Source organism: Erpetoichthys calabaricus, chromosome 8 (genome assembly GCF_900747795.2).
Source record: "Erpetoichthys calabaricus chromosome 8, fErpCal1.3, whole genome shotgun sequence".
NCBI lineage: Eukaryota > Metazoa > Chordata > Cladistia > Polypteriformes > Polypteridae > Erpetoichthys > Erpetoichthys calabaricus.
This window is the reverse complement of record NC_041401.2, coordinates 77,673,507-77,691,500: the sequence shown is the minus strand read 5'-3', so window position 1 is coordinate 77,691,500 and position 17,994 is coordinate 77,673,507. Positions and strand designations below refer to the sequence as shown.

The following is a 17,994-nucleotide window of genomic DNA, read 5'->3' as shown; positions in this document are numbered from 1 at the left end:
AGGAAGGAGCTGACCCTGGGTCCGGATTGGGAGCCATGTAGTTGAGCCATGGAAATGGCAGGGACCCATACCTGTAGTAGTTGGATAGAATGCTGTTTCTGTCAGGTAAGCATCTCCTTAGCTGCAGGGTCCAGTCAGGATAAGCTGAGTTTGAAAGGATTGTAACAGGGCTCATGTTTTAATGGTCAATTCTTGCAGTTGTTTTGACCTCATTTTAATGGATTTATTTATTGGCTTTTAACCTCCACTAGCACTCTATTTTTTTATGGGTTATTTATTTATTAATGATTGAACACTGTTTCGACTTGTTTTTTTTTTTTTAATTAAAGCACTTTTGCACTTCATCACCTACCCCTTACTTCATGTTGTATCCTTGTCTGCTGGCTCATCTGGTTATGTTATCAACGTTGTTGGGTTCAACAGACTCCCAAAACAGAAGTGGGAGCATGGAGATGACCCACACCATCACACTGCTGAGCAGTTTTGTATTTATACAGGAAAGAAAAAGTACCAAACCCCTGAATATTTTACTGTTGATTCAAGTTTTTGTTCTTCACTGGTAGCCTACAGATACAGTGACAAATGTGTTACAGCTAGGGGTCAGATGTCTTTGGAAAGCGTCACCAAAAATAAATAAATAAATACAAAACGAGTCATGTCGCAGTCATGTATCATTAAGGCAAATCGTGTAGATTAGTAAGTACCAATCATTCTCACTATCCTTGGAGTTACCTTTAAAAAGCTGCCTATCCTTAGTGTGCACTGCAGAAATCTTAACAAATGTCAATACAATAGGAATAATTTTTCACCAAAAGCAACACACTAAGGACAGGCACAGAAAACACACATGAAGACAACATTGCTTTTGTAGATATTTATCATTACTACTGTTAACTTTAAATGTGCCACAGTTAAATTTATAATGTCTCTGGATTTAATAACTTCTTTACGTGGGAGCAGTTTTAGTGTCATTGAGCAGCTTACAGTCATAGCGAATAGAACCTAGAGCAGATGAGTAACAAAAGCCTTAAAATGTACCAGATATGTCAACTTTGAAGTGGTAATGCTCTGTTTTTCACAAGCATGCTTATAGCAACAAAGAAAAATTGGGAACAATAACAAACTCCATTATAGGAATTCATTAGTAATCTGAAAATAATGTATGCATCTGTAGCAATTTAACAATAGCGAAAACAGCTAAAATTAGGGTTAAGTGCACAGGTCCATATGTAAATGCAAAGGAAAAAATTGTGTGCTTTTACTTTCATTCTATCCCATTGATAATATTACTAATAGCACTCGGATTGAACACCAGTAGTACAAGAAATTACACTGTAGTGTAGCAGACTATTTCAAAATACACATTGTGAAGCCTGTGAGTAGCTCTGTCAGGGTGCTCTATAACATGTAGCTAGTTGGGTAACCATGCTGCAGCTATAAAACAATAATAAGACATATTGTAATGAAGGTTTTCTAATTGCATATCCAGCTTTTGGAATGCTTCTTCCAATTTATTTTCAGAAAAGTTCTTCAGGAACTGCATCTTTAATGAGATTCATAAGTAGAGATATATCAGGAATCGTATTGTTATTAGCCGATGTTCATTAAAAATGATGACATTGGAATCAGTCAGATGTGTAACTTTTAACCAGTACTGCTGACTAATGTAATTCAGGCTTGCCAACCTTGTCAGTTCACTAAATAATTTAAATAATTTTTTTTCATTGTTCAGTAAGCCAGATGTTTAGCTGCAGAAAAACAAGCATTCAAGCACACACCACCCTTGCGCTCACACACACACACACACACACACACACAAAAAACACAGGGCTTCCTAGTTTTCCTGACAGGAGCTCTGCATATGTTGTTTATTCGTTGGGCAGGTAGCATGTCAGCCAAGTGATCATATTTTCTATGAAAAAGGAAGACAACAGAGATGCTATCTGCTGTACCTGCTAAAGCTATGGAAGAAAGTGGCATTAAAAGTTTAGGCTGCATGGCTCACACTTTTCAGGTTGCTGTAAATGAAGGCGTATTGAGCCAGAGAAGCATCACCGGCTGCATTGCCATTGGGAGACGAATTGCTAAGTCATTTTAAGCACTCACAGCTCGCAATTTTGCAGCTGAGAAAAATACAAACAGACCTAGGTACCCCAACAAGAATGCTTCAGCAAGACGTCTCTACTGATTGGAACAGTATGTATAATATGCCGAAAAGTCTGGTTAATCAGAACCCACTCTTGCTGTGTAAGTAAGGTGCTGAATAAGAGCTTTCCTGTCTCTCTCATGGCGCATCAGTGGGGACTTGTGGAAGACCTGATTACTCTGCTTGAAGCATTCTAGCAACTTGCTAAAGACATAAGCGCACATTCGTCTACAACTGTCGATGTGATTCTGTCTGTTGAAGCTCTTAAATGCCTCCTCAGCAATTGTGGCAAGACAGATTCCAGAGTTCAGACAGCAAGAAACACACGTTTAGAGGCGGTTCTAAAACGCTTAAGAGTGGCGCATTCTCTGAGCCACTGTCTGCTTTTTTTGACCAAGATACCAAAAACCAAGCATAAGAAGCACTTGAGAAACAATTGGTCAGGTAACCAGCTGGTGAAGTAGATGCAGAGGGCTTCGGCGAACCACAAGAGAAAAGGATTTACACTCAGAAAGATGATGCAGCTTTGTTGTTTGAGATGTATGAATAAATAGTTGAAGAAAATCTGTATATGGCTGTAAAACAACATTCAACTGCTGCCAAGGTAAAATAACTAAATCATAAAATGATTAATAATAATAATCATAGTAATGTGGTAGACCAAACATCCCAAATTTAAAAAAAAAAAAAAAAAATCACTCACTGCAACTTCCAAATATCCAAGCAAGTATCATTGTGCATTTGCCAGTAAATCACAGTTGGCTCTATGAGGCAGCCTGCTGGGATCATGCATTACTTAAGAGCACAGGGCAAACTGCTCTGCAAACATTAGCTGAGACGAAAAGGAGCACGTTAAAGGCATTGACTCGCCTTTTCGTTAGGTTTTTACAATTTGTTTGCCAGATTGCCTACAAAACTTGTGTTGCAGCGGCATTGTTTCAGGGTTTTTCCATTTTGGACAGTCAGTCGCTGTGGTAAAACAATGAAACATTTTAATATAGTGGACACTTAACAAAAAGTAAGTACAGCTTCAAGTTTTGTACCTTGTGAAAGACGTACCCCCACCCTCGCATCTAAACTGTAAAAGATTTTAAACAAGATCGATTCCAGTTTTAATATAAGTGTTACTTTAAAACAAAATCACCCTGAAATATACAACATTCTCACAAAACTTCAAGGCACATTTGCTTACAAATGTTTCATTGTTAAACAGCTTGTGTTGCAGTTCTTAAAAGTGATTCGACATCACACTTTACACAGAATGGCCATTATATGACTCAAATCATTATACTTCATGCTTTAAACAGAGTGGTGGCTCTGAGGCTAGGGATCTGCTCTGGCAATCGAAAGGAACACCAGAAGTGACTCTACTCCATTGGGCCCTTGAGGAAGGCCCTTAACCTGCAATTGCTTCGTCCTGGGTGTGAGATCTATCTGTTTGTAGTTCCTGCAAGCAGGTCCTCCAGTTTACAGGGAAAAGGTGGGGGTCGATGGCAGGATTGGTACTCTAGCCACCATTTCAAAAAAAAAAAAAAAAAACTTGCACTGTTCCAATGTGATGCTGAGGTGTCGCCCGTTACATGGCTGCACTCAGGTCCCAGTCTGGTGGTTTGTCGTGGTGGGAGCAGTGAGGCACTTACTCCCAACCTTAAAACGCCAGGTTTTATTAATGATGGTGGAATGTACCGGGTATTGTCCTGTTTTTCTGTGCTACAAATCTGGTCAACCTATTGATAATTTATTTTTTGATTATTATATAGGTCATTTTTGTTTTTATTTCTTTCAGCTGAATAACTATCTCAGTGAGCCCCCTATCTCCAGAAATAACTGCGCCCTTCAGTATTGGAAAAACAATGCAGCCCATTTCCCCACCTTGACCAAGGCAGAGATCAAGTACCAATCAGCACCTTGTACCAGCGTAGACAGTGAATACCTTTTTTCAGCTGTGTCAAATATACTAAATGAAAAGAGAAACAGACTTGCTGGTGAAAAGGCAGAAATGTTTTTTTCTGTTAAGACAACCTACCATTTGCGCTTTTAAAGAAGCCAAGTTAAGCCCAGGGTTACTGGCCTCATTGTACTTTTCATTTATTTTTACTTAAAGTAATATATGTCTGATTGTGGCACAAAGAATAAGCATTCCTTTTTTTGTTTATATATCCATTGCCGATGTCTTGATGTGCTTAATTTGCCCAAATGTGTATATTAAGCAGATTTTTGTACATGACCTGGAATATTTTTGCTGTAGACACGGGCCATATCTTGCTTTTTCCCCCACAGAAAGTACTGGCTGCTTAGATCTATAGTAAAGAAGAAAGTAAAAGTCGGCAACTTAATAAAAAAGTGTTAATTCAAACCTGAAGTAAAAAAAAAATATCAGTTATGTTATCTGTATTGGCAAAGGTGGACAAAAACATACTGGTCATTGGTATCAACCAGAATTTCCATATCAGTGCATCACTGCTCATACCAGCAACACAAATTATGGAATTGTAATATGAAGCATTCTCAATACCAGACACATCCATGTTTTCCAATGATGGTAGTAGCAATTCCCACCCTACTGTATAAAGATTAATTTTCTTTGGGTGTTATTAAACATTTCCTATAGAAACACTGATAGGTGCTTGAGGTTCACAGCTGTGGCAGAATGTAAATTTGCGTCTCTCCTTCCATATATACCTCTTTTTATTCCCTCATCCTTGCTTTCTTGCAGCAACTCCTCTACCTGCAAATAGTGACTTCCGTCTTTTGTTTCACGATTACCCTAATAGCTACAATTGAGCGCTTAGACATATGTTTTTAGTGGCATTCTTAAATTGTGTTAAGTGTTACTTAAAGGGATGTTCTACCCAAAACTGATATTTTTTTTTATACTGTATGTTTCCCCATGTAATATAATGTAATGGCACAGAAAAAAAAGTTAATCTCATGTTTCCATGCAAAATGGAGAAAATGTATGTTAGAGTAGGGATACAGCAATGTTTTTTTTGTTCCTGCTTTTTTGGCCAGGTAGGGCGGTATGCCTGCTAATTGGGGGTAGTTAGCATAAAAGCACTAACACAGTATTTAAGGAGCTGTAGGGCAGAGTATAGTCCAGTTTGAAAGAAGGTATGCCAGGAACTAGCAAGAGTATGTTAGGTTGGGATTGTTTGCTTTTGCTTTCAGTTGTTACAAGAAGCGTTTTATTTTGCATTTTTGTTAAGTACTACTGCTTAATTAAAGTAAGTCGTAGGTCAATTCCTGTATTGGAAATACAAAAGAGGAAACCAAAGTGGTGCCAATGGCATGACTTTTTTTCCTCACCCAATTTGTTTCAAGTCCAACACTTGGTGCCTTGTCTAGATCTCATTTTTTCCAACAATAAAGACAGAGTAGTAATAACAGACGTTACTGATACTTTTAGCAACAGTGATCACTAACATTGTAAAAAAAAAAATCTGACATCATATTTGCACAAATGTCCACCAAAACAAAGATGTCTAATTTGTCGAAAGAAGACCTCATGAGGGTGAGGTTTATAAATAAGGTATGCCAGGAAGTAGTAACAAGACAGAGTAAGTTGAGGTAGAACTGTTTGAATTTGTTTTCAGTTGTTACTAATGGAGTTTTAGTTTGCTTTTTTTAGCAAGTACTGTTGCTTAATTGAAGTCCATTGCAGGTCAATTCAGGGGCACATCAAAGGTTCTTTGTTTGTAGACTAGCAGCCAAGTAGAGCTGATTGCTTATTAACTGGGGGTACTTAGCATTGTATCCGTAACAGACTATTTAAGGAGTTGTGGGGCAGCAGCTCCATTGCAAAAAGAGTGTGGAGTATTTTCCCACAGTACTACTGAATCCAAATAATAGCAATATCAAAATGACCAACATAAAAGATTAAAAGATGAATCTATTGTTAAGATGCAGAAAAATGGTTCTCAAGCCCATCACCTGCAATACATGTAATACGTGGACTGTTATTAAAGATCCCACCACATTAGACTACATATGTGGTAACTAGGTGAAAATAGCCTAATAACCTAACCATAAAGCTTTCTGCTCTTGAAAAACTCCTCCAGAAACTCACCAGTCAGCAGTGTGGTGCTATATGTGAAAAATAATATTCATGCCCACATCTTCAAGATGGAAGAAGGAAACAAATCACAATTACTGTGGATTAAGCTAGTAATGAAGAAAGACAGAGATCTGGTTATTGGAGTTTGATGATACCTTAGATAATAACATATTATTTAATCAAATAAGATGCGTGTGCAACAAAGTGGACGTAGTGGTCATGGGTGACTTTAACTTTCCAAACATTTGGAATACTAAAGAGAAAACTGAAATGGTGCAGATGGCAAATGATGGTTTAAAAAAAAAAAAAAAAAAGGTCTGTCTCGAGCCCAACACAAGGTGTGACACCTGTCTAGATCACATTTTTTTCAATCAATAAAGGAGTAACAAGAACAGAAGTTACTGATATTTTAAGCAACAGCCATCACAACATGGTAAAATTTGAGACATTTGAAAATACACAAATGTACACCAAAACAAAGACTTATAATGTTTGTTTTCCTTAAATTTTGGGTATAAGGAAGTATGTGCAAAACATTAATTTCTATAATGTTTCTGGTCTGATTTCAGTACCAGTATACCGTGCAACCCCCACACAGGAGTGAGCTTTCAAATGAATGTGACACTGGTAAACCTTTCACCAAAAATATGTTCTTTTGATGAACAAAAGAACATAATGAAAAAGAACATAGAATGGGGAACAATTCCGACTGCCTCGCTCAAGCTTTAATGCACATTTGAAATCCAGACAAAAACACTTAAAATTGCCCAAATATGCTAAATGTAGTTATTTAGAATGTTTTTTGACCATCTTTCTCTTAGAGTATATTAATATACACTAAGCCTTTTATCAGCTTTACAAATGAAACAAAGAAATGTTCTAAATTTTGCATTGTGATGATTTGTATTTCCCACTCATTATAATGTTTATTATTTATAGCAAGTGCCTTTTTTCAAAAAGTCAAAATGAGTGTTTTTCAAGAAACTACTACGTTAACAAACAATATAGACTAAAATTTTAAAGTAAAACTCAATTAATTCAAATTATATTTGAATACGGACAGTTGACATAAAAGCCCTATTGTTCTCCTCCCAAGACCAGTATTGACAACTCCTAACAAAGACTATTTTAGTTATTCAAGTTTGTTGCTCTTTTTTCCCAATCCTCTCCTGCACACTAAAGACACTGATAGATCAATCTGGGCCTGCTGTGTGTGTGTGTGGGGAGGGGGAGGGGGGGGGCTCTGGGGGGAGGGTGCTTCTCTAATAGACTGTCCTCTTGTCTTGTCTGGTTGGCTTCTGCCTTTTGCAACAACAGTCCTCATCACTCCATGATCCTGTCTTTGATTAAGCTAGTTCAGAGCAGACTGAATAGTGAAGTTTGACTGAAACTATCCCAATAGCACAACCTGCCTGTTTATTGGTGGATATACTAGCATACACACACAAACTCTTATACCTAGCCAATTTTGACAGCTAGTTAAATGATTTGTTTTTTGGCATATGAAAGGATTTGGAGTACTCAGGGAAAAAAATACATGACAAGAATTTACAAATGTGAAATTAACACTTCCTGTACCTATGAGGCAGATAAAGTAACTGTTGTGTATCCTATTGCTTATTCTTGGCTTAACTTGTTTTAAATAAAGAAACATACCTTTAACATTTTTAGTGGAGTGAATTCATTTTCTTTGTAGTTGATATTGATAATTTTTGCAATAGCTTAGAATGTACTAATTCTCTGTAGCCAAATGTCATTTTATGTTGCTAGTACTAGTGTAGGATCTAGTATATTTAGTCATGTGTAGTGCTGAAGTTTCTTTTGGAAATCTTGTAATGTGCAATGCTACTGATATGATATAATTTAGAAATTTTACAACCACTTGCTCACACTGGTATAGCACAATATTAAAGAAGCCCCTGTAGTTCCACTCTGAAATTGAATAATGAGCCTTAGCTCTTTGTTTTTCTTTGAATAATGATACAAATATATCTGGTGATAAAACTAATAAGCTGTTGATGTGCTTAGAAAGTATCTGCTGTACTATAAAAATAAACTGATATTCAGTTGCATGGTCAGTTGCATTATTAAACCGTGCTTCTACAACCGTGCTTCTATCTTTTTATTATTTTAGGCACAGGAGCCTCCTGCATCTACCCCTTATTGGGGGCTACCATGAATGGGTGGTATTTCCTGGCAACAGAAGTGGATAACATTTGTTATAACTATGCTAAGAAAAATGTGGAACAGAATAACTTGTATGACCTTATCAAGGGTGAGAAGAAACTTCATGATTTGTGTCATGTATGTTCAGTGATGAGAGGAGGTGAGCATGGAATAGTCTCAACTAGTGTGAATGTGCTTTAGATTCCAGAAAGGTAGGCCTCTGCTTGGTTCTTTGTAGTTTTTACCCTATTCTGTGGCTGCATTTGACTGAAGTTTGGCTAGGTCTCAATACTGAAGTCCAAACTTAGTCACTTGTAGTGATTCTGTGCTTATTGTCATGTGCTCTTTTCAGTGGTAAAGGTCCCACAAAAGACTTTGCTAATGGATGCTTTGAAAGAGGAGTCAGGAATTGTTTATGACTTCTGCATGTGTAATCCACCATTCTTCGCAAATCAGATGGAGGCAAAGGTAACTAAACTGGGTAATAAGTTTATAATAAGAGGTAAAACATCTCTTGTTATGCTATAGACTGGGCTGACTTTTTTTTTTTTTTTTTTAACCTGCTGCCCCTACTAACTCATGACATTTTGGAGACCAATTACATAATTTCCAGGGATGTATGATGAGTTTACTTTTATATACGTTGGTGTGTGGGTATAGAAGACCACTGCAGACCTCTATTTCTGAGATGATGTTATAGTGCAATACCATGTACTCATTAAAAAAAGTAAAAGCAGGCTTGCAGTCTTTTTGTATGCAGATTTTTTATCATTCTTTGGTTCTTTAAGGTATTGGTGAACAAACTGATTTTGCATTTAGTCTTCCTATGCCTACACAGTGTTTTAATGGAGCCCTTTCAGACCATGTCAAAATGTTCATCCAATGTATTCTTACAGGGTGTGAACTCCCGCAATGCCCGACGCCCACCTCCCAGTTCTGTGAATACTGGGGGTGTGACAGAGATCATGGCTGAAGGGGGAGAGTTGGAATTTGTAAAGAGGATAATCCATGATAGTTTGCAGCTGAAGAAGAGTCTTCGGTAAGACCATTTTAGAAAATCTATTTCAGGTTATTAAAATAATCAATTACATGCAAAAAAGCTTTTGTGGTTTACACTGAGTGAAATGCTGTGTTCAGCATTTCTTTTCTTACATTTCCTCTATCATTCTATATTTACACAGATCGTTGTAGGCATGGTACACACATGAAATGTATGTATTTCAAATCACTGTATTTCATTACCTAACAAAAGCATCGCCAGATAAACCCTTCAACACAAAACTGAACCGTGAGGATTGCAGCAGGGTGATGCCATCATCTTCCTGAATGGGGAGAGTTGGGGGGGCAGGCGGGGTGCAGCAGGCTGCGTTCTGCTAATCTACACATTTGAAAAACAAAAGGTGGCTATTAGTGCAGTGATAAGGAGCTATGAACTTCTTGTTGTTTGTCAGGAAAATTTAACTACTATTACTACTACTGTTACTATTAAAAATTCTGATTACTGACAGCTAGAAGCACAGCAAGAAACCACTTTGTAGCAATCAGGTGTTTTGTATATTTATAAAGGGAAAAAAGTAACACAAAAGCAGCCACATGCTTGGAGGCAGTGATTTGGAACCACTAAAATGGATGCAAATATGCACAACTGTGTCAGCAACGAATGTCTTGGAAATCTAGTCAGATGAGCAGTTTTCTGAAAATTGGTTTGCATTTTTGAGATGCAAAACCTTTCCCAATGCATTTCATGTTGGGAAGGAATGTGCCATCTGAGCAGAGGCTTCCTCCCAACATTGAGGCAGATGGCTTTTTTTCCTCTAAACCCAAGTTTGTTTAATTAATTTCCAGACATGGTAAACAATTACCATCATTGCATTCAGAGCCCCTACGGGAACAGATGTGTGCTTACTGTCATAGCTGCCAGAAGCTGTCAGGAACTCAGTGGAGTGAGACAGACATGGTATATTGGAGGGGTGCAACTATGATTAGACATGATTAGAGTTGACACACCTGGGCTTCCTGCTGGGTGGCTCAGATGAAAGTGTGGTGGCCCACCTGCATTTTAAACAAGGACACCTCCCAGATGAGACAGAAAGCACTAACAGTGATGAGCAGGATCTGAGTGACATGCCACTTTTGTAGGCAGCTCATTTGGGCAAATCCCCCAGAGAGCAGCAGTGTTTCCCCCCCATCTTATGGAACATAATTAGCACAGAATTTTGTATTTTAGGTGTTTTTGGATAGTGAGAGAGATCAGTATGCTCAAGTGATCAGAAGGTATTGCTGAATAAGTCTAATTTTAAGGCATTTTTTCTGATTCTGTTCCTTTTTCTATTTATGACTTTGTCTTGTTTCTTTTAAAGGTCCCTTCTTAGCCTAAGCATTTCTATGTTTTGTCTTTAATGCTTTGTTTTTTGTCTTTGTTATTGATTGAATATTCCTTTAGAATAAGGTGTCATCAAAAAAGCTTTCCTGAATTTCAAAATGCAGTAGAACTTCAATTAAGAAATGTAACAATTTTGTAACATTTATGAAATATCATACGCTAGTAAGTTTTAACATTAATATATTTTTATCTCTTCAGACAGTGGCATAGCTAGTAGAGGTGGCCATCTTTCATTACTTTTGTATTATTGTAATATTTGAGTGATACATAATGAACCCAAAAAAGATATTAAAATTTACTGAAGGTTTGAATACATTTTCCAGGCCTGTTGCAAAGAAATGTGCATCTACCATTTTTGTTTATTTCTTCTACAAACCACAGGTGGTACAGTTGCATGCTAGGAAAAAAGTGCAGTTTGACACCTCTGAAGGAAGAGCTGCGAAAGCAAGGGGTAAGAACAGATTGGAATGCCAAGCAACTTTTATGACGTCACTGATTCAGTTGTGCATGAAGTTCACATCTTTCACCAGCCCAAGTCAAGTCTGTTGTTATTTGAATCTTTGGTATGAGTTGAAGCAATTTTTGTATGGTTTTGCTATAGCAAGAGTACTGCTTGCCGGTTCTTTCATAAAGTCTCTTTTGTGCACATAACTAAAATTACCTGTATTGACAATTTTCAATGCAGAGTGTGATTGGTACACTTAATATTCTAGTTTGAAACTGGACAGAGAAACAAATCAAATGCCACTAAATCACACCCACGGGGCTGATTCTGTAGTTAATTTACTAATTTTGCTGCAGGCCTGAATCATTATGCGCTGCCTCATTTGGAGTGGCATGGTACTAAGTGTACACCCACTAAAGCAGTTTTATGTTTCTTGGCATCACACATTAATAGCTGGAAAAGTAAAAGAGATTCAGGGAAGCAGCAATGCTCACTGTCTCAATCGACATATTGGATTAGGCTCAAATTCTCCCAACCTGCAACCTAATTTGATCTATTTTCTAGCTGCTTAAATTTTACTATTTGTAAGTTAACATCAATTACCAAATCTCACTTTTCTTTTTCATTAACAAACTCAAATATCATATTTCAGACATCAAAGGTGGCCGTAATTTGAACTTTCTAAAACAAATGTGAGGAACTGCATAGTTGTATAGAAGCAGTTAGTTAGTTAGTTAGACATTAACTATCTTGGTTTCTTCTTACAGGTCCCAAAAGTGACCCACACAGAATTTTGTCAGGGACGTACAATGCGTTGGGCTCTAGCATGGAGCTACTATGAAGATGTCACGGCTCCTGTAAGTGTTACACATTGAGTACAGAGCAAGATGGCACAGAGATATCTACTGCATACTGAGCTCAAATTCTACAGAGTAAAAAGTACTCTTTGTTTGGAATAAAGTAACTAGTGTTAAAGAGCAACATTTTTTAGACAATAAAATTATTAGAGGATGGTTGAGTGATACTTGTTGGATTGTTGCAGAGAGTTAGATTGTTACAGACACTAACTTGTAATCTTGCAGAGTGCACTGGAGGGCAGTGGCACCCTATTAATTGTAAAAATCGGTTTCCTATTACCAAATATTTTGCAAAGAAAATATGCAGTCACAGGGTTTCTTCAGGAAACATAACATGCTCTGGTCTCTCAAAGGATTCCAAGTTCCTTTCTTACTCCCAGAGACTTTAGTTGACTGCATACTTTAAATTGCCAAATTCTTTCAGCGTAGCTTGCAGTTAACTGGCATCCCTTCCATACATAGTTTCTGTTGTGTGCATGTTGTTGTCAGGGATAGGCTTATTCTTCCAGATGGTTGGACTAGATGGTTTAGAAAATTGGATAGATGAATGAAAATGAGCATACAAAAGGCATCAGCCCTACCGTGGAGCATTGAAAACCACACTGAAATTAAACTGACAGAGATGGTAAAAACTGAAGACTTTTGTGACTATAATTCAAATATAATACTACAACCTATCAAGCGTAATGTAATTGGCCCTACTATATTAGTTCATAATGTCTTAATAGAATCAATCATATGTTCCTTTGTGTTTTGTAACTATTCTTTCCTTTTATTTCCTAAACTAGATTTGTGTTTTGGAGAGAAACTGCCAATATGCTTTTACTTTCCACACACGGCACTTGTAAATGCAATGTCCCAGTTTCCTCTGCTGCTCTGCTTGCAGTCCATAAATAATAGACAAGCCATTGTTCATCAGAAGCACTTAACCTGGTTTAAAAATTAGGGTAGTGGTTCCTAATTTTGCTATCTCTTGTTCTATCTTTGCTTATATGTTTTGGCTACAGACACTGCTGTAAATTTGGCTCGTTTCAGTCTAGATGCTGAAGGGGTCTTTTATGCCGAGTTCTCAATGCCTTGTGAGGAGGGCTACATGTGTCTGCACAGGGCTTTGCGAGCTGTAAGCTTATGTGGTTTCTCCTAGCTGGAAGCCAGTAGGTGTCCAACATACTCCTTTGTGACTAATGCAGACTTGAGCAGTGTATGGCAATAACTATGAAATGTATCCTTTGTACTCCATATACCTATAGATCTCAACATGGTCCTTATTGGTGCATAATTCTATGTTTTATATGGATATTGTTGAACATATTAGCTGTTTCACTCAGTTTGTATCCAAAATCTGCTTAAGCCTTTTATGTCTGGGAAAGCAGCACACAGTCAAGTGTTAGGAATACTAGCTCTGTGGAATTGGTTGTTTTGCTCCCCCTGCTTGGTTATAGTGGGGGTGGAGCACTACTGATAACACCCACATGCAGTTAATCCATCCCTTAATGAGTTTAAGCAGATAATGTCCCCAGGTGCAGGCATGATCATAATATGGTTATTACGGGAACCAATGGTGTCCTGGAACATACACAGTTGGAGTCAGCAGGAGATGGGGTCATTATGGTGCCAAAGTCTTTTGCAGTTGGTTTTCAGCAGAATACAGTGTTCACCTTGCTGAGCTGTGCTAATTAATCAAGGGGCTAGTAGCATAAATCGTTTGGAGATAAGCTACCAAGTGTCGTGTTAGCAGCCTGTTTGTTTTTTGCCAGCTCAGAGGAAGTAACAAATGCAAGAGACTTTAGGAGCCCGTCTGCTGTATGGCAAGGGATGAATATTGAATAATGAATGCAGTTGCCCGTCAGTTGATATGTGCTGTATTCTTAATAATAATAATAACAATAATTCATTACATTTATATAGCGCTTTTCTCAGTACACAAAGCCACAGAATAATATTTAGGACTGTTTAGTATGATTGGTGTTGTATATGTAAACAGACCACTGCCTGTTTTCAGAGGGCAGTAAAATATAGGAAGAAAATCGGGCAAGTAAGTTGGGCTTTGCAAGGATTGCTGTAGGGGTCCATCTAGTGGTCAGAAGAGGGAAGCCTACATTAAAATGTAACTTTTGCTGAAAATTCAAACCCGACATATTTTAAAAGTACTGTGCGTAAAAGTAGATTGTGTGCAAATGCAGTGTATTTAAAGACCAATGACTATATTCACGGAGTGTGTCAATGTTTTTGTTTGTATGATGTGATATATTACAGTTAGGCCTACTTGCCACCTGTCCCAGCAGTTTAATGAGCATATCTATTTTGAGTGCTTGCTGCTTTTCTTAAATATTATGTTATCCCAAGAGAGCTGTATCTGACTTTGGATACCATATACTGTACATACATTTTGTCTTGCAGGATAATGCCCTTTTTAAATAGCAGTATGACACTTTTTGACAAAAGAAGTCTATAATTATTTTGTACATTTTGAAAAAATAGTTATGTAACTAAAATGTTTTTTTTTTTAATTTCATGAACTTTAATTTATATACAACAAATGTTTTGGGGAAATTTCTGATTTTCCATTGAACTTGTTAAAAAGGTACTAAGAGACTAAAAGTGAAGAAGCATTTAATAGTATATATCATTGATTGTTTTAGAATATTATGTGAAAAGAAACATGCTTTGTGATAACTTGAATTTCTCTCAATTTCTTTTAGTGTTAAAAAAGGGATGGCGGATGTCACATACAGTTGTGCTTGAAAGTTTGTGAACCCTTTAGAATTTTCTGTATTTCTGCATATATATGACCTAAAACATTATCAGATTTTCACTCAAGTCCTAAAAGTAGATAAAGAGAAGCCAGTTAAACAAAAATATTATACTTGGTCATTTATTTATTAAGGAAAATGATGGAATATTACATATTTGTGAGTGGCAAAAGTATGTGAACCTTTGCTTCAGTATCTGGTGTGACCCCCCCTTTACAGCAATAACTGCAACTAAACGTTTCCAGTAACTGTTGATCAGTCCTGCACACCGGCTTGGAGGAATTTTAGCCCATTCCTCCGTACAGAACAGCTTCAACTCTGGGATGTTGGTGGGTTTCCTCACATTAACTGCTCGCTTCGGGTCCTTCCACAATATTTCAATTGGATTAAGGTCAGGACTTTGACTTGGCCATTCCAAAACATTAACTTTATTCTTCTTTAACCATTCTTTGGTAGAACGACTTGTGTGCTTAGGGTCGTTGTCTTGCTGCATGACCCACCTTTTCTTGAGATTCAGTTCATGGACAGATGTCCTGACATTTTCCTTTAGAATTCTCTGATATAATTCAGAATTCATTGTCCCATCAATGAAGGCAAGCCGTCCTGGCCCAGATGCAGCAAAACAGGCCCAAACCATGATACTACCACCACCACGTTTCACAGATGGGATAAGGTTCTTATGCTGGAATGCAGTGTTTTCCTTTCACCAAACATAACGCTCTTCATTTAAAACAAAAATTTCTATTTTGGTCTCATCCGTCCACAAAACATTCTTCCAATAGCCTTCTGGTTTGTCCACGTGATCTTTAGCAAACTGCAGACGAGCAGCAAAGTTTTTTGTGGAGAGCAGTGGCTTTCTCCTTGCAACCCTGCCATGCACACCATTGTTGTTCAGTGTTCTCCTGATGGTGGACTCATGAACATAAACATTAGCCTATGTGAGAGAGGCCTTCAGTTGCTTAGAGGATACCCTGGGGTTGTGACCTCGCTGACTATTACACGCCTTGCTCTTGGAGTGATCTTTGTTGGTCGACTACTCCAGGGGAGGGTAACAATGGTCTTGAATTTCCTCCATTTGTACACAATCTGTCTGACTGTGGATTGGTGGAGTCCAAACACTTTAGAGATGGTTTTGTAACCTTTACCAGCCTGATGAGCATCAACAACTGTTTTTCTGAGGTCCTCAGAAATCTGCTTTGTTCGTGCCATGATACACTTCCACAAACATGTGTTGTGAAGAGCAGACTTTGATAGATCCCTGTTCTTTAAATAACACAGGGTGCCCACTCACACCTGAGTGTCATCCCATTGATTGAAAACACCTGACTCTAATTTCACCTTCAAACTAACTGCTAATCCTAGAGGTTCATATACTTTTGCCACTCACAAATATGTAATATTCGATCATTTTCCTCAATAAATAAATGACCAAGTATAATATTTTTGTCTCATTTGTTTAACTGGTTTCTCTTTATCTACTTTTAGGACTTGAATGAAAATCTGATGATGCTTTAGGTCATATTTATGCAGAAATACAGAAAATTCTAAAGGGTTCACAAACTTTCAAGCACAACTGTATAATATGAGGGGAATTTGAGGCAGACATCTGATGCATGCTATTTCTCTTGCACAGTCTCCACCATCAAAGAAGCGTAAGATGGAGAAAGTTCGCAAGCCCATCACCTTCTGTGTTCCAAGTGTCATTGTGAAGGAGTTGACAGCTAACATTACCTCCATTGACTCAACTGCCAGCATCCATGTGATTGCGTCTTGGTTAGAGAAGAGCTTGTCTGACCTTCGGGTGAGTGGATATTTCTGAATTTGTGCCACTCCTTGAATAAGTGATCTTTAATGATGATCTACAGTGCTTCTGCTAAACTTAAACATTGGAACTTTGCTATTTTTTTCACTCTTGTTGCCTCATAGATATTAACAATATCTGTACCCAATTGACTTGAAAAGTTGAATTGATTGATCATTTGACTTACCATGATCATCTATTTCTCTCAATCTAGGTTCTGCACAAGCGGGTTCCTTGTGGCAAAACAGAAGTGAGTCTCTTCCTTACAGCAATTGAGAACTGCTGGATCCACATTCGGCAAAAACGCAGAGACAGAGGGCGTCAACTCAGGGAACTTCCAAGAGCACCCATTGATGCAAATGGAAGTCATGTTCAGGCTCATGAGGAAAACTGCCTGACTGTGCCAGAGATGGACAGTGTGGAAATGGATAAAAGCTCAAAAACTGAAATTGCAGAACACATGCAGACAAAGGAGTGTAGTGAGGAAGCTTCAGTCAATTTTGACAACACAGAATCTAACAAGCAAACTCTTAATACAGACAATCAGCGAGTGAAGGTAGGGGATTCAAATTTACCTGAGACAGAAAAGCTGTCCAGCACAACAACCTCTGGGGGAGTGGGAAGCAACAGTAATGGACAACACTTCCTCTTCAAGTGTCTTTTAACTATAAAAGAGGAAGGAAATGATTTTATAGTAGAAATGCACTGGGTGGAAGGGCAGAACAGAGATCTGATGAACCAGCTGTGCACTTACCTGAAAAACAAGTTATCCCGATTAGTTGGCGGTCATTAATGACTCAACCCTGGTCAAGCAGATGTGCTCTTCAGCATTTAGTCTATTCCTATATTTAACTGACAAGAATACTGCTGTATTTTTTTTTTTCCTCCCACTAATTCATTTAAAGAAAATCAACATTTTATGACAAGTGTGTATGTCTTTTTTTTTTTTCTTTCTTTAATGTCGTCACAACTTGGCTTTTATATCTCTACCTCAGCCATATCAGTATCTTTGAATTACCTTTGGCCTGCGTGGTTGTCAATGATTTTTATTGTAAGTAAATGCTATATTTTCAGTCACTTTAAGGGGATGTGAACTGTTCAGTACATTAACCTAATTATATATTACATTTTACCTTTGTACAGTATCCAGTCCAGCAAAACGGGGTTGTATAGGGCAGATAATGAGTAACCTGTAGAATACATCCTTACATTAAGAATCATTGAAATACAGTGGCACTACTGTTGTTTTTCAAGCTGTCCACAAGATGTCACTAGAGCTTAGGTGGTTAATTTCTAGATGGCACAGCAGTTGAGCTTCTGTTAGTACCTAATTTACCTGTTGGTTTTGCTACTTTTTTTGTTTGTAACTCATCTTATATAATTATGGTA

At 37.7% G+C, this 17,994-nt stretch overlaps 1 protein-coding gene across 2 annotated transcripts in view; it reads left to right on the top strand.

The window, feature by feature from the left end:
* Positions 1–17,531, top strand: part of mettl16 (methyltransferase 16, N6-methyladenosin) — a 91,561-nt gene extending 74,030 nt beyond the window's left edge. For both annotated transcript variants that reach the window (XM_051931178.1, XM_051931177.1), the window contains exons 4-10: positions 8,335–8,475; positions 8,719–8,834; positions 9,263–9,405; positions 11,131–11,200; positions 11,962–12,051; positions 16,438–16,605; positions 16,820–17,531. In XM_051931178.1, coding sequence (XP_051787138.1) covers positions 8,335–8,475; positions 8,719–8,834; positions 9,263–9,405; positions 11,131–11,200; positions 11,962–12,051; positions 16,438–16,605; positions 16,820–17,398 — 1,307 coding nt within the window. In that variant the 3' untranslated portion in view covers positions 17,399–17,531. The remainder of the gene's footprint in view (positions 1–8,334; positions 8,476–8,718; positions 8,835–9,262; positions 9,406–11,130; positions 11,201–11,961; positions 12,052–16,437; positions 16,606–16,819) is intronic.
* The last annotated feature ends 463 nt before the right edge of the window (positions 17,532–17,994 follow it).